The sequence below is a fragment of the Hipposideros armiger genome, unplaced genomic scaffold (assembly GCF_001890085.2).
Source record: "Hipposideros armiger isolate ML-2016 unplaced genomic scaffold, ASM189008v1 scaffold_1018, whole genome shotgun sequence".
Taxonomy (NCBI): domain Eukaryota; kingdom Metazoa; phylum Chordata; class Mammalia; order Chiroptera; family Hipposideridae; genus Hipposideros; species Hipposideros armiger.
In genome coordinates, this window is record NW_017732368.1 from 148,080 (window position 1) to 165,560 (window position 17,481).

General features: G+C 38.6%; 1 protein-coding gene across 1 annotated transcript in view; it reads right to left on the reverse strand.

Moving 5' to 3' along the window:
- Positions 1–17,481, reverse strand: part of ADCY2 (adenylate cyclase 2) — a 380,993-nt gene that overhangs the window by 97,958 nt on the left and 265,554 nt on the right. The window contains exons 11-15 of the mRNA XM_019631611.1: positions 15,197–15,240; positions 12,546–12,626; positions 9,581–9,650; positions 7,213–7,310; positions 6,464–6,578 (exon numbers count right to left, since the gene is read on the reverse strand). Of these exons, the coding sequence (XP_019487156.1) occupies positions 6,464–6,578; positions 7,213–7,310; positions 9,581–9,650; positions 12,546–12,626; positions 15,197–15,240 (408 nt within the window). The remainder of the gene's footprint in view (positions 1–6,463; positions 6,579–7,212; positions 7,311–9,580; positions 9,651–12,545; positions 12,627–15,196; positions 15,241–17,481) is intronic.

The window sequence follows — 17,481 nt, forward strand, 5'->3', positions numbered from 1 at the left end:
ACCCCTGGAAGAGCCAATCCTGTCCCTCACAACAATTTAAAAATTATTCGAGAGCCATAAACATATTTTTACATAATCACCATTATGTGAATACTATCCTTTAGAAATTTTATAACAGAAACTATGATAGTTTTATTTTCATTTTCAATTTTACTTCAGAGCCTGCAGCTCACGAGCCACACAGTTTGCTGACCCATGATCTAGATTACAGCGGTTCTCAACCTGTGGGGCGCGACCCCTTCGGGGGTCAAATGACCCTTTGACAGGGGTCGCCTAAGACCATCGGAAAACAAAAAGGTACTTACATTACGATTCATAACAGTAGCAAAATTACAGTTATAGAGGAGCAACGAAAATAATTTTATGGCTGGGGGTCACCACCACATGAGGAACTGTATTAAGGGTCACGGCATTAGGAAGGTTGAGAACCGCTGATCTAGAATGTTCTTCTGCCAGATGTCTACAAAATTCTCACTTCAGTTCACTCAGACTTCTGCTGTCATGTCATGTCAGCGACGCCTTCCTGGACCACCCTCACCTGGACCACCACCTTCCGTCACTCTGTAGTGTCCTGCTCGATTTTGTTCTTCTTAAAGCTCAGCACCTCTGAATTATCACATATGTATTTGTTTATTATTATACATTATTCTGGTGTCCCCGAGTAGAATGTAAGTTATATGGCAGATGGCACTGTTTAGGGGTTACTGCTATTTTCCCAGCACTTCTAACTCTGCTTGGTCTACAGCAGTTCAATACACAGCTGTTGAATGATTCCACAAATGACTGGCTAAATGCAAGCGCACATTTCTATTCCCATTAGAAATGCTCAGGATATACCCCTAGGTACAAAGTCAAGGTATGCTGGCCTGTGTTTCATTGAGTGAAAACATGCTCAGCTCCCTTTTGACTGTTATCGTTCCTCACATTTTACTATACCAGCAATATATAGCTCACCACAACAGAAATAAGTTTTCTTTTCTGGAGAAAATACTGGTTTTCATGAATTCCATTTTCTTTCATGATGTTAGAATTTTTTAGATAAGCACCATGTTACACAGTCTAAAGACTGCATATTCTAGCCTCCCTTGCAGCTAGGTTTGAGCATGTGACTAATCTCAGGCTTGGGTTATAAACCACAGTGTCATGAGGTAGCTTCTGGGAGGTTTCCCCAAAAGATGGCAGTTATGAATGCTTTTCCCCTCTGCTTCTGGGTCTGCTCCTCCATTCTGTTGCTCAGAAAGTAAATGCTGCCTTCTTAGAGGATGAAGATGAGGAGGAGAGTCTAGGAAAGCAGAGTGGTATACTGCAGGAAGCCAAGGAATCCAAGGGACAGAGAATCACCCCCACCTCTAGACTTTGACTGTGGGGAAGGAACTAACCCACTAACTTAAATTTAAGCTACTAATTGCGAGCCATTTCTTACTCTCAGATGACCTGAACCCAAAGTTGTATATTGTTCATGTCTGTAAAACATGAACTGGTTCATTTATCTTGGACAGTGAGAATTCTCTTCTTTCTTTTTTTCCTCCCTTCCTCCCTCCCTCCCTCCCTCCCTCCCTTCTTTCCTTCCTTCCTCTCTCCTCTCTGTCTCTCTCCTTTGCCCTAACATTCTAATCTACTGCATCAAGGTACACAGGTAGTACTTTCACTGTATCCAGTGTTTGGGCCCAACAATTTGGTTGCCCACCAAAGGAAACTGCCTCCCCAATAGTTATTCTCCATCATTTGTGTTCAGAAAGCCAAGTCTACGTTCAATGAACATGAATGATTCTACCATTAAACTTTCTCCTATTTTTTTTTCCTTTTTGGAGATAAAAACAAAACTGACTCTTTTGAAATAAGTATATTGAAAAATTAATGAGTATCAAGTATTAAAATGAGTAATGGAATGAGTATTAAAGAATCTAAGCAGAAATAAAGTTATAAGATATTTAAGGTTATAACTTGGCCATTCGTTTTCCTTAAGTAAAATATCATCATTCTTAATCTAACTTGGGCTAATGAAACACATGATATTTAACTAAACTTTATTAGAAAAAAAAATCACCCTTATTTTAATAATTGTCCATGCCTGGTTTAATATAATCTATTTAGTCTGGCAGACAATATGAATGAAGCTATTAAAAAATGTAAACATAATTTATGTTTGATCATTTTTGGCCTTTGAATGTAGCTCACCTTTCTGATAAAGTTATAGTACAAGGCAGACAGAAGTGAGAGAACAACTCCAAAAAGGGGAGCCAATAACTTAATTATTTCTACTAAAATTCTCAGACTAGAGCCAGATTAAAAAACTATGGGTCAAATAAGAATAATGTAAGATCTTTTTCCAGGAAAACACTTTCCTTTACTGGTTCTTTCAAGATCAGATATTAGTTATTATTAGTTATTCACTTACTTATTCATTTACTCACTCATTTAATAATTTCTCTTTTTTTTCAAAAACAATGGGGCAATTTAGCAAAAAGAAAACAAACAAAACTAACAAAAAGAAAACAAACAAAACTATCATTCTACAATTTTTTTTAAAATGAGGGTATGTCAGTAGAAGTGAGAAGCACCATTATGCCAATAAAAATGTTTCATAAAATGTAACAAAATTATTATTCTTAAATAGACAAGTTCATAAGCTAGGTAGAGAAAACACTAGATACACAGAGGAGATTCAAACACACAATGCCGAGAAGAGTTGATGCTAAACGGCTGAGGAGGAACCAGAGGCTGATATACACCATCAAGTGTGAGACTGAATGTCTACACAAAGAAAGTGATACTCATTTTATTAATAGAAAATTGGAATTGAGCTGTTCAATAAAATCAAGAATCATAATGTGCTGTCCCATCAGAAAATAGGAAATATAAGAACTCTGTCCACTAGCCTGGTAGTTCTCAGGGAAGTTGGCTCTCTGTCTAGGGTCATGAGTAGGAAAAGAGTGATCTTTGAAAACTGAGATACCCATCCTGCTCCATGCTAAGGGATTAATCAAATTCACACGACACATTTAGTGCAGAAACCTTGACCTAAGGATTTAACAAAACTGGTGAATTCCAGAAGTACTGGCAGAGACACTGAAAACTATACCAGAGTGATGCCTTCACAACTCACAACACATGAGATTACCATGGACCAAAACCCTTGTTGTGGATGAATGCACAGATAAAATTACACATAATACAAAGAGACACACCACCACAAGGGTGTCAACAGATCAACTAAAGGGCAGAACTCATATATTTATAAAGTATAAATAACGGAATGAAACAAGTTCTATTTTCATAGACTATGTCTAAATTCTGCTAATAATAGGAAAGAAAAAGAAAAAGAAGCCCATAGACAAACTTTAGATTTATGTTTTTAAAAATCAGATTTTAAAAAGAACCAAATAGAATTCTTAGAAATGAAAAAGTAGTCACTGAAACTATAAACTTAGTGTAAATGGAGAATTCACAAATAAATGAAGAAGTGGAAACTTTGAAGAAAAATTACAAGACCTGGAGCATAGAATGAACAGCACTATGTACAACTAATATGAGTCCCAGGAGGAAAGAATACAGTTAAGACAGCAATATGTAAGGCAATGAAGGCAGAGACTTGCTAAGAACTGAAAAATGATGAACACTCTGAAAAAAATCACACCTAGTCACTTGGGTAAATAAGAACAAATATGCATCTAGATACAATATCGTAATGAAAACCTAGCAAAAAAAGAAAAAAAGAAGCATCCAGAGAGGAAGAACAGATTACCTTCAAAAGAATGTAAAGGAATTGACAGAAGGCATTTCATTAACAACAACAGAAGCTGAAATGCAATGTAATAATATCATTATAATATTAAGGGAAAATAAGAGCTAACATAAAATTTTATATCCAGTTAAACTATTATTCAAGAGCAAATGTGAAATAAAGCAGATAAAGATACTTGAATACAAACAGAAAGGGGAAGTCGTTGTTACTCACAGACACTCAATAAAAGAACTAATAAATTATACACATTAACAAGAAGGAAAATAAAGTTGAGGAAAGAATTTTTATAAAAGCACTGATGAGCAAAAACAATTGGTAAAGAATGTGGGTAAATATTGACTACAATTACGATATGGAACTAAAATGCTAAGAAATAATGATATCAGAGACATAATGATTAAGTTTAGAATTTATTAAATCAAGAATATCTTAAAATGTTAATGGTAACCCTTAAAAGGAAAATATGTAGAATATATATTATATACTATATATTTGTATTTTAAAGATTATCACATATATATATATATTTCTTCTTAACTAGTAAAGAAAAACAATTGTTTCATCAATTGTTTAGAAGGTAGGAAGGAAGGAAGAACAAAAGAAAAGCGAGGTAAATGAAATATAGAAACTAGGTCCGTATATGTCAATAAAAAATCAAAATACAAACAAAATAAAGCATTAGTGTAGAAAAAGGTATCAGACTGAATAAATAAAAACAAAAATAGATGCTGTTCATAGGAAGCATACCCAAACAATATGGTCTCAAGAGCTGGAAACTTATCTACAGTAAACATGACACAGGATTAACACTTGTGAAGTTTGGGTTGTGTGTGCATACATGCTTATTATATTATGCTGTGTAATTTTCCGTATGTTTGAAATATTTCACAGCAAGAATTTTTTAAAAAGAAAAAGAAAGAAAAATAAGGACATTAACATGAAAGACAAATGAAGGAAGATTAATATAACATAACATAACAACATAACATAACATAACATAATATAATATGGAATATAATATGAAGCTGGTACAGGAAATGCCAGTCTCAAACCCTGAAGGAACTAGAGACACCAGGGGGAGGCTGGAGGCCAATAGGAGAGGGTAACACCCTCCATGGCTCCACCTGGAGGGGACAGCCAGAAGCTCTGCACTGGGACCCCCCAGACTCTGCCCTTTGCGTCTCTTCCTTTGGCTAATTTTAATGTATCCTTTCCCTGTAATACACCATTCAGCGAGTTCTTTCAAAAAAATAAAAATAAATAAAGTGCAAGTGCGAACTCTCTTTACAAGAGGAGTCCACAGGCCTTACTCTAAAGCAGCGGTTCTCAACCTGTGGGTCGCAACCCCTTTGGGGGTTGAACGATCCTTTCATAGGGGTCGCCTAAGACCATTGGAAAACAAAAAGATATTTACATTACGATTCATAACAGTAGCAAAAGGACAGTTATAGAGTAGCAACGAAAATAATTTTATGGTTGGGGGTCACCACAACATGAGGAAGTGTATTAAGGGGTCACGGAGTTAGGAAGGTTGAGAACTGCTGCTCTAAACTCTCTAACTGCCAACACAAAGACAAAAATGCAACAAGCAGATTTCACAATGTTCATGCTCAAAACCCAACTGGCTGCTCAAGAGAAACGCGACGGTCCTTGGTAAGGATGCCTCAGGGAATGGACTTGGGTCCTCATAAGTAAACAATGCAACAGAAGAGACAAGAAAATCAAGCCAAAGACAGAGCAGACATCTTGATTTTTGTTGTTGTTTTAAACATAATCCCGTGAAATGTCCTACTTGGTTCCCGGAAGTCAGTTTTCTTTGACATCATGTTTTAAAATGCCTGAGTCACTTTCTTCTCTCCCAACTCCTTCCAGTGGGTGATAAACTGTCTTAATCATGATGTAAAAAGTATAAAAATACCCAATAGATATAGAAAAATGAATGCACTTATCTACGTAAGAGTAATACTAAGGGCCCATTTCTTTCTGTAGCACCTGTATAACTCTGGAATGCCCAGTATATAAGCCCTGTCTCCTGCATCATGTGGCTCACGCCTGGCACTTAGAAGGAGCTTAATTTGCTACCATTTTTTTTTTTGAATGAAAAACTGATAAGTTGACATTGGCAAATTTCACTGAAGATTTTGTAAGTCTAGAAGAAGAGCTCAATCAGCCCACACATTTTAATGCTAATTTACGGGGGAAGGGGAAAGTCAGTAGGCGCTTCTTTTAGAAGGGGGCAGATAGCTTTGGAATTATACATATATGAATAATGCTTTAATGTGTTCTTGTATAAATGCCTTTGAATTGGCTCAGTGCCCAGAACATCTTTTAAAGAACAGGAGGAAAGACAAACCACTTCTCTCTAGTTTGCTTAGCAGCTCATGGGACAAAATGTAACCCAGCCTTGGGCATCCAAGTTGCCCCCAAATGCTGTGCCCCTGAAGATAGATGCAAACACACAACCAAATTCTACTAGATTGAAAATGGTTGCTTTGGCCTTGACAAAATACATAATGAGAAGGGGAAAGAAAATTTATCTTAAATTTATTTCTGTATCCTGAATTATTGAAAAGATAAGAGTTCTCTTTTTCCTTTCTTTTAGGCTATAGAATGAGAAAGGATCTGTTTTTCTAAAGAAAGTAGTTGATTTATATCGCACTCACTGAGAAGGTGAGAGAGAAAGATACTCTAGAAATTTCAGAGTGGCTGGATTTTCACCAATTGGTAGAGCTTGGGAAAGTCGGCCCTGAAGTCTGAACGTGTGAACTCCAGCTCACTCAGTTTCTCCCCCCTGGACCAGATCTCTCCTGGGAGAGATGAGCTGGACAGCAACCTGTAATAACCAGAGACGGTGGCAGGGACCGGACTTCCTGGAGAAGAATGCGCAATTAGAAGGGATGGGTGGGCACCGTGTACCTGGAGAAGGCTTTGTCCTTTCACTATACAATAATGTTATTTGCTTATTAGAAGCAACATCTGGCGATTTGGCCCTTTCTGGGCAAAGTTTATTGGCTACGTTTCTTAGACTGGGCATCAGAGTAATATCAAAACTAAAGTCGGTAGGTTAAATCTATTTTTTTAAAACCCTGTAAGGTTTTTATGTTCACTTGGAAAATCCAATACAGTAATACCTTGGTTTGCAAGCATAATTCGTTCTGGAAACAAACTACTCGTAATGCAGGACATCATTCGTTTACCATGTTAAAATGTATTCAAAATGTTCGCTCGTCTTGCAGAACACTCGCAAACCACGTTACTTGCAATCCTAGGTTTTACTGTATTTCTATAACAACATGACACACAGGGGCCACTTAACTTCACAGTTCCAGAGGTTCACCCTGTCCACCACCGCTGTAGCATGCAACATGTGACATAACCACTGTATTTGGAAATTAACATCTCACACCCTTTGGTGGGAAGGTGCACCGGCTGAGAGGCCCGGTGGCCAGCCACATGTATGTACTTACTTTGGTAACACGAGAATCTGCACGATAAAGATGCAGAAGAATATGAGACAAGCACAGGTCACGTAGTACTTGAACGCTGGCAGTGCCGTGGCTCGGTACTAAGGGGACAAGAAGGAGCCAAGAATGACACTTCTATACGAGAAGGGCTGACACAATCATAGCAGCCTAACTGTACCCAGTTCATGCATCACGCTTGTCAACTGTAGACTGTGGCACAAAGGAGCTCAAGAGGATGGCTGTTCGTCTCCGCCAATGAGGGCTTGCTCTCTGCCAATAAGCTCTGACTTCCAAAGACCACAAATTTTATGATTCCAACTGTTCAGAAGCCCACGAAAGGTCATTGAATCAAGGAGAGAGCAGCTGACCAGGAAGCCAAGTGAGTGAATTGAGGGGCCCAGGGCGGGTTCCCTGGTTCCCTGGTGGGTCTCATGCTGTTATTTGGGGAAAGCAATTGACTTTTCACATAATATTTTATTTTTCAATATTACTGAGGAAACACAGTTCCTCATTTTATTTCCTTATTTTATTATTCTATTGTATTATTTGTCTTAATGCTAGCAAGGAAATTTACAGGACAGAGAAGACCAGTGGACTTGGCTCTAAGTCTGCAATCATTCTGTGAACATGTCAGAGCCTGGCTGATGGAGTCTCGGTCCATTTGACTGGTGCCATCGGCAGCGGCCACACAGCTCTGCATTCCATCCAGGATGGTAAACTGACCCGTCCTGCAGCTGCCCCCCTGGAACTGGCCCTGCCTGAGGTATGCAGGCTCACTGACACCCAGTGCTGCAGCTCAGGCTGCCTCTCAAAAGAGGGTTTTACAAGTATAATACAATTGAAGGAAAGAAAGACTGTATGGCAATGCTGTTGAGACCTCCTGACAATGCTGGCTGGCTGTGTCAGCTGTATCTCCACAGGTTGTTCCCCAAGTTACGGGATGTTACAGTATTTCTTGGGTTTTAGCCACTGCGTTTTCCATTCGAGACGCTGGATCTCTGGGTGTGAATTGCTGCTTCTCTCTCTCTGTGCCTTGCTGCCTTTTACCCCTCCTGCAGGCCTGAAGGGCAGGCTGGGGTAGACTACAGATGAGCTTCAATTCCAATGCTCCCTAAAACTGGCCTCAAAGTTGGCCTCCGCAAATAGGATGGGGAATGTCAGCAAAAGCTGCATTTTCAAACGATGATCGTCTTCCAGTTGCTAGAATATTTTGGGGGTGAATTTTGTGACTTAACAGCCAGGACACTTTACATGCTGATGAAGACGCTCTATTAGCATAATTGCAGAAATATGATTACATTCTGTGCATTCAGTTACACCCCTATCTTTCACCTTCTGGGCTTTTGTAGAGATATGAGTTAGCATTTCTTTGTAGTACCAATAAAGGAGATGGACTCCTGTCAGGAAGGGAATACTATACCATTTACACAATGAGTAACCATTAGTGTCTATTAAAATTATTCAAGGATAAAATGGTGAAAAAATATTAATAAACTATATGAAATATCAATTTGGTAAACCCTCTGTACTCAATATATTGACTTAGAAGCAGTTGATCTTGACCACTAATAAAAAGGAATGTTTTGGTGGAACTGCAAAATCCAACCCTAATGAATTCTGGAAGTAGTTTTAATATTTGTTTTTTCCATTTAATTTCCATAAAACAACGAACTGAATTTTCTCCACAGAACTTTAATACCGGTGGCTGCTGCCATTAATGTAGTAGCTTTTGTTCAAACTAAGACTGCAGTTATATGGTTGGATAATGGAAATTACCTCTAACTTGTTCCTTTTCTAGATCAACACAAAACAAAGCTGACCTAGAACAGTCGGCCTTTCTGTAATAATCACTTAGTTCATTTTATCAAATCCCTGGTAAGCTTTAATGCAAAAATTAAATGTGCTCAAATAGCTCTTACTTTAAGGGCCATAACATCAAAATATTCAGATGTAACAAAACTTAAAAGTGTGGGGTTCCTAATTCCCCCAAACGTGTTCAATATAAATTTCATATTTTTGTTAAAGAAGTTAAAATAACTTGTGTGAAGTCACTGTAAATTAATCAGGAAGGATTTGTTCAGATCATGTGCCTTTCCTTTACCGCCCATCTCAGGCACACCCTAGGCATCGTTTGCTACCAGGAGTGTAGAGAATGGTGACAAGCCAAAGATAGAAGCCTGCTAAGAAGGACTACGGTAAAACGATACATGCATGGGAGGACCACAGGGACAGATAGAAATAGTTCTGATACAGTCAGATGCAGCTTAAATGTCACAGGTAAAAAATAGGAGTGTAATTTCATGAAAGAATTTTTAAAAACTAATATTTGAGGGGAAAAAAAGATGGATTTTGACCAAAAAAAATAGCTTACCTCTTTTTCCAGTATTTTATTGTAGAAAAGCAGTGAGATTCTCTGAATGTCTTCAGACTTGAGCCATTGCCTGGAAACGGAAAGAACAGACATCATAAAACCAAACCTCCAACCAAACAGCTGGAAGTACTTTTTTAAATGACTTGCGTTCTTCTTTCTGTATTGTAAACCATCCAAAATTGAATATTTAAAAAGACTGTATAATGCCAAATAACTGACTGTGGGATCCAGAGACTGTGAACAGGACTGCAAATATAATATTCCTATTCACACACTGCCCTCCTTGGAAAATTCGATATTACACACCAACTGAAACTCAAGTTCTCCAAATTAAATAACTAGGGGTTCCAATACATCAGCAAGTGTGCTCCCTGATGTTTTATTGAAATCACTTGGTAGCGTCATATCCTGGAGGATTTGGTGCAGAGAGAAGCATCATTTTTCCCAGCTTGTAGGAAGCGGCACATGACAGAGCATCCAGCCGAATTAGAGTGCCTTCAAGTTCTGGGCGAGAAGCCTGTTTCTTTTACTCTTACTGAGAATACTTTTATTGTCCCATTTTTGCCTTTCTATGAAGTAAAAATAATATTTGAACACAGAAAAAAAATGGGTGAAAATACTAATGTAATAAGCAATGGGTTCACACCACTAACACAGTATGTTGGTGCAAACATGAGCACACACGTGCATAAATACACATACACCTCTCAGGTGTTGAAAAATAAATAAAAATTATATGGAAGGACGCACTCTTCCACACTGACTGACTCTTAGAAACCTGTTTCAGGAAAGTAGTTGAAACAGAGGCAATGCTTAAGGACAAAACTTCTCACTAGAACGTTGCATATAATCACAAGCTAAACAGCGACACCAAGCATAGGACCAAGCAAGCCAGACGCCTGATACAGTCACACAATGGCAATAAAATATACAGGTGTTTTATGAAATAAAGAGAAAAACTGAAATCTACAAGTCAAGAAACATATCTAGAAATAGGTACCAATAAAATATACTACCGACTGGTTTGAATCATTATGCTGAGGAATTTATATTTCTACTTTCCTAATTTTTTCTTAAACAGGTATTTTCATAAATAAAAATATAATAACCTGAATTATATATGCATATGCATGTATATATGTATATATCTGTAAGTGTATATGACCATATGTCTACATCTATAGCTATAAATCCACACGTAGGGAGTGAGAGAGTATATATATACACAGAAGGTGCCAAAAAAAGTATACACATTTTAAGAAAGGAAAAAACCGTATTGAAATTGTAATACTCAATATATACCGATAACAAAAGATGAATACAAGTCATGTGTATGCATTTTTTAGCACCCCCAGCATATTAGAAGATTAGAGATAAAATTGTTTTACATAAATTTCCCAAAAATATGATATCTGTTTAAACAATTATCATTCCCATGAAATTGTGAATATCGTACTTTCCAATCCATTGGTCAACTGTCTTTGGACTTGGACTCCCTGAGATGCGCTTGGGAGTTTATAAATGGTGAAGGCCTCTGAGGCTCCAGGAAGGAAGGCCCAGTAAACGGTGACACGTCACCCAGTAATTGGCAGGGACAGTCACCTACTGATTTCAGACTAGTGTCGCTGAATTACACCGATGTTTCACATTAGGGCTAATGACGAGTTAAGCAGGAGACCAGCACATCTGAGGAGGGACATCTCCAGGTCTACCTGGACAGCCCTGTGCCCAGGGTCCCTGGGGTCTCTACGGCTCTCATGGCCACACACCGAGAGCTTGACTGTCCCACAAGACTCAGCTACAGACAGTGCACTCTCAGCTGAGGCTCGGAGGCCAGACATGCACTCTACAAAGATTACCATAAAAAATGAGAACTATTCATGTAACAATATTCTTAGATTCAAGGGTCTAATCTTCAGGCTCAGGGAAAGAAACATTTTTAGTATTTCTTATTACTGCACTAGTTGCCGAAATATGTTATTGTTCTGTTTTATGAGACTAGTTGGAGGAATCAGAGATTCGTTCATCTAAAAGGGATAGAAAAGAAAATTTAAGATATATTTTAACTATACTCATTTTTAGGGCTCTGTACTTGTAGCAAAAGCAAACTGAATATAATGTATGCAGGTAGCTTATTAAAATTACTTTTTTTTCTGTTTTGAGAAAGAATGATCTAATTTTAAAATGCTCCTAGATAATATATATAAACTTGGAAATAAAGTAAAAGTGAAATTTATAAAGTGGAAACAAAATGAGCTCCTCACTAATTAGCAGGGCCCCCATATTTTCAGCCCAGGTTTTGGAGGGCTCTACGCAGGTGTTAATTCAACGTTCCAGCATATCTGAATTGCAACTGTAGCCCGACCAAGAAACTTTACTGTGTATATGTGCAATTACACACACACACGTACATGCACCGAAGGTGGTTTCCATGGCTGATGAATGGAATCCTCTGTCCAGACCACGAAGGCCACCACCTTCTCTAATTTGATTTTTCTCTGCATCGCTTAGACCATTTAAAACTACAGCAGCAAGTCACAGATTGAATGGACATTCATAGAATTCATAGGCTGGATAACATTTGCCACCCCTATGCCCACCTCCCAAAAAAACCCCTGATCTTCTTCCTATTGCCCCCATGAATTCAGACTCTAACGCCCAAAACCCTTCTTCCACAATTCAGAATATAGGTATCTCCCGGTTCTCTGATTTTGCAGCGGGATAAATACATTTTGAATGGATAGGGTTATATAACTAAGTTTAAAGGTTTTCCCATATGGAATTCCCATTGATCTTTAATATTACTTACCGAACACATTTTGCCCAAATTTTTCTCTCCATGTTTACATTTCATGTTATCTATTAGTAATTTACTAGGGGAGAATTTATGAGGCAGAAAATCATCTTTTGAAATAATAGTATTTGAAATAGGAGATGAATGATAATTTAAGATTAAAATACTCACTTTTGTGCATTAATTCCATCAATTGCTTGAATCATCCTTTCATTCAATTCTTCTTCAAATCTTTTCTTTTGTGACTTGGTTCTATATGAAAAAAGGAAATACAACAGTGTAAGAATCTTATTGCTAAGCTAAATATTAAGCCCGTTTTTTCAATGATGCACAAACCTCTGGTTAATTCTGTTAATTGAGTAAACAAAGAAAAAAAGGAAATGAGTCTATGAACAGCTTTCCCGTATAACAGTAGCCACTCTGTGCATCGAGAGACTTGTCCAGAGTTTTTGGTGCAGTAAAACATGGCCTCACCATTCACGTAGTGTGAGATTTCAGCAGGCAATCAAAAGCAACACTGAAAGACAGCTACTTGGTGTTTGAGATAAAAGAACTTTCTGTCCTAAGAGAGGCATTAGCCCTTGACTTGTTGCCTTTATAAACTTGATTTTATGACAGAACACACTGTCTTTGGAAATTCCTCCACAAAAATTTGGTTTAGTTGACAAAACAGTCCGTGTTCATATGTTTTCATTGGTCTGGGTTCAAGAATGTGCAGAACTGCAGTATTATTTTTAGGCATATCAAAGCTTGATTGTATGTATGTAAATGTTCCTCAGTGTTTGAAAGCACTAGTCACAGAAAACCCCTTAGATTTGCAGACCACTCACTCACTTGGTCTTGGAAGCAAAGAATCTTCAGCCGTAAATGCTTTGTAAATAAATTATGCCAAAATAATGAGTTCCACAGGGAGTTCTTAATTTGCCAACCAGAGTTTTGTTCCTCGGACTTTCAGCATTTCTGACTTGCCCATCCCTGTTCCTGCCTCTGGGCTCCACCGCCGGCCTCCCCATGGCTGGCTGCCCCCAACCCCTCTTTCTCTCCAATTCCTTGCGTGCTTTCTGCTGAGCTCCTTCCATAACCTGCCTCCCCCCCATGTCTGGGCTCTTATATCATAAGAGGCATGGAAGAGGTTGTGTGCCATCTCAGGTGATGCTTCCATGGCATGTGACCCATGGCATGAGCCTCTTGGCCAGGCAGGAGGCTCAGAGAGGTTCGATGAAACAGGTAGGCCATGTGACAAAGCCAGGACTTGTGAGAGAAGCCCAGGTGAGGCTGATTTGAAAGCTCAGCTCTCTCCATGAGGCCTGGGGCCACCCCAGGGGGAAGTGACACAGGTACGGAGGAGGCTCTTAGCAAGGCAGGCAGGACAGGAGCGCAGTTGGGAACCCAGGCTGCAGCATCACAGAGCCAGGCGCAAAGCCTGGCCTCGCCTCCACCAGCAGCAGCCTCCTAAGCCCTTGAACTTCTGTTTCTTCCCTTCAGAAAGGACAATGGCCACAGTGTCCGCCTGGGAGGAACGCTGTCAGGGTGAAGTTAGATTTCCACGTGCCTAGTTCAGACACAAATAACTGCGTATGCCCACTCTCTTCCAGGCGGCACTGGTCCCAGGAGACACTTCCCACAGAGTGTGGGTGTCCATAAGGCGTTTCCCACAGTAATTTCAGAGCACAGACTCTGGAAGCACAGACTCTGGAAGCAGAATTTCAGGCAGGGGCGGATCCATCAGAGACGAGGGATCAAGAATAAAGTCGAAGGACGTCCATGAACTTTCTGTCTCGTGAACATGAAACCCAGCTGCCTGCAGATGTGCCAGCATCTTATTGGCCAGAAGAGTCACACCTTCTCAAGGTATGTTATGGGGTCCATAATATTAATTCTAAAATTAGCAGGAGTTCTCTCTAACTTGGCATGTGTCTCGTAAAACACAATGCCTCAAAAGCCTGAGAACCCAATTATCCTTGCAACGTAGGACTATGAGTATTACATTTCAACGTTAAAATTTCAAATTTTACACAAAATACAAATTAGAGCTCATTACAACAAATAAAGTCCTCTAGAGGGAGGCTGGAATAATGTGCATTCTCTGCCATGTTTTGTAGGTAATGATCTCGCTAATGGTGTTTATTTTTTACTTGGATACAATGCATTTTCTACAAGAATAAATCCACCTCTCTGTGGAGAAAGAAAGGCTGACTTGAGTTTTGGGCCTTTCATTAATTATCCTAATGACTTCAATAAAAAACAACAAAACCATTCAATTCCCAAACCAATACTAATGTATGGCTATGACCCCCAAAGCTAGAGGAACATAGAAAGGAATGGAATTAGTACCCATGGTTCTACCATGGATGGTGAAAGGCGACCTGGGGGCATTTGTGGGAAGCTTTCTTTTTCTTTTTTTGAGAGAGTCGGGCAGCCCTTCTTCTCACTATAGAGAGGCTGGACTTGTCTTGCTTTTATCGCCAAGATTCAAGACAAAAGAATTCAACATACTCACTTTAAGGAAATATATTTTTTACTACATTTAAAAAAAATATAATTCTAACTAATATTAAGAATAGTCATTTTAAGAAAATAATTTCAAGTTCTAAAGTGATTACTAGGTGGTGTTTCCCTTTTTCCTCTGTTAATTCTAATAACACGACACTAATAATCCTATTTTTAGAAGCTGAGAGCAATTTAATAGGGCTTTTCACAAGGAGCTGCTCTTTTAGAAGGCTCCTTTTAGCCTTAAAAATTGCTATAATTGGTGATAATTACTTTCAGAAATAAATAAAAAGCAAGCCTTTAAAAATTAGGAAGTGGAACATATACTATACCTTAAGGTGCGATTTTGAAAATTATGCTGACCCATTGGTACATCCTATTAAAATAAAGAAAAAAAAAAGGTTATTCATTGCCAAAAACATACTTTAAGAATACTGTTGCAATGATAACTATGTATCACATATTTCTTCTTTTATCCTGGAAAGTATCATTTAGGTAACAGATAATTACCCATGTGGAGAAAAAGAGCTTAATTACAAATGTGAAACGAGATTAAAACTCAGTTTATATTTAGAATGTTGATGTCATCCATAAACTCTGGATGTTGGAGTTATCAGAATGGTTGTCTGGAATTTTAAAATTGACATCCAGTGATTTCAAACACTGGCCTGTGGAGAACCTTTATTAAAGTTACTGTAGAAAGCTTACAATCATGCAAAAATGGAGTTTGGTATTAGACCAATATTTAAAAAGTACTTTAAAACACAGACATAACCACAAAATCTATAGCTGATCCCTATCGCCGAACTGGGCTGTTAGAAAACAGTACCAACAACCCCATGACTACTTTCTACCGATTTGTGCTTCTTTGCCAGGAGCTGTCTGCGCCTCAGTATCTGACATGGCCAAGCGCACTGCAATTGTGACAAATTCTGAAGCTCTGACTGAGAAACAGATACTGCTTTATATCTTAAAAAATTTAAATACACCTTCTAATAGATATATCACAATAATTCTATTTTATACACTAAAGGCAATTTTAGTCACACTACTAGTTTCTTAGTAAACGTCAAAGTACACACCCTGTAAATCTTAAGATCCTGCTTAGACAATAGTTTTTAGAATAAATGTTGGGTGGTCATGGTAACCATCCTTTGGGCGATTATGTAGAGGCTCAGGCCTTGGTCGCAGTCATTGTAGGTGGAGGGATTTGGGCGTAGTTGGGATAAGTTAGTCTTTAGCATAGAAAAGATATAGCTGTACCCTGGAGCATAAGAATTACGAGGAAGTAAAACCCTGATACTAATGGAACAATGGTTAAACTGCCCGGTATAAAAAGGGGCCTGCTGTAAAATAAAGTGAGACACTTCTTGAAAAAGCGCTCCTGTGTCTTCGCGTTTTTTCCTTTTTCCTCGCCGACTCCGCCTCCACCTGAGGGAACCCCTGGACCTGCGGAAGCTGGTCTCCCCGCACTTCTTAATCCTTTCACCTTTTTCACTTAGCACTCCAAATCCCCTCCCATCTGGCAACCATCAGTTTGTTCTCTGTATGGATGGGTCTGTTTCTGGTTTGTTTATTTTGTTCTTTAGATTCCACACAGAAGTGAGATCGTATGGTATTTGTTTCTCCCTGTCTGACTTATTTCACTTAGCATAATACCCTCTAGGTCTATGTTGTTGCAAATGGTATGAATTTTTTTTTACGGTCGAGTAATATTCTATTGTATATATGTACCACTTCTTCTTTATCCATTTGTTTATTGATGGACACTTAGGTTGTTTCCGTATCTTGGCTACTGTGAACAACATAGAGAATATAGTCAATAATATGGTAATAACTATGTATGGTATCAGGTGGGTACTAGACTAACTGGGGCATCACTTTGTAAATTATATAAATGTTTGACCACTATCCTGTACACCTGAAACTAATACAAAATAATATTGAACGTCAACTGTAATTGAAAAAAAAGAATGGTACCACCGGTTAAGTATGTGAAATCATGAATCATTGATCATAAAGAAGAAATCAGCATATGAGTGCTGAGTTCCTGAAAATGGAATGAGAAGGCGAGGCTGCTCAGGGTTCATCAGTGGGGGGCCCACTGCCAAATGTTCAATAACAGGCTTAACAAGAAACACAAGGCCCACTTTTATACATTTATAGTGGAATTTAAAAGTTGGAACAAAGTGGCTCCAAAGAAACTTTCTCTGATCCTTTATCTCCAGGGTTAGCTTAGGAAATAGTTAGCCTAAGGAAAAGCAAGGCATTTAAAAAAATTAACTGAACTCCCAGTTTTATTACATAAAGTAAAATAATGTATTATTCACCAGCTCTATCAACGCTGAATCAAGAGACAGTGGAGCTATGCACAGGGAATTAGAGAACAGAATAACTTCTGGCAATGACAACTGCTCACCACTGACATGCAGTGCCAAGTATGACAAGGGATCTTGCTCAAAGTGGGTGAGGGACACAGCTACACAGCAGCCATGGGCGTCATCAAGGCCGTGAAGTGGCTGCTAAGGCGGTCCCTCAGCTCTGGACCTGTGACTGGTGCCAGCAGCCAGGTAAGAAAACTGAGCTTGTTCAAGAGACCCTCTGACTTATATAAATC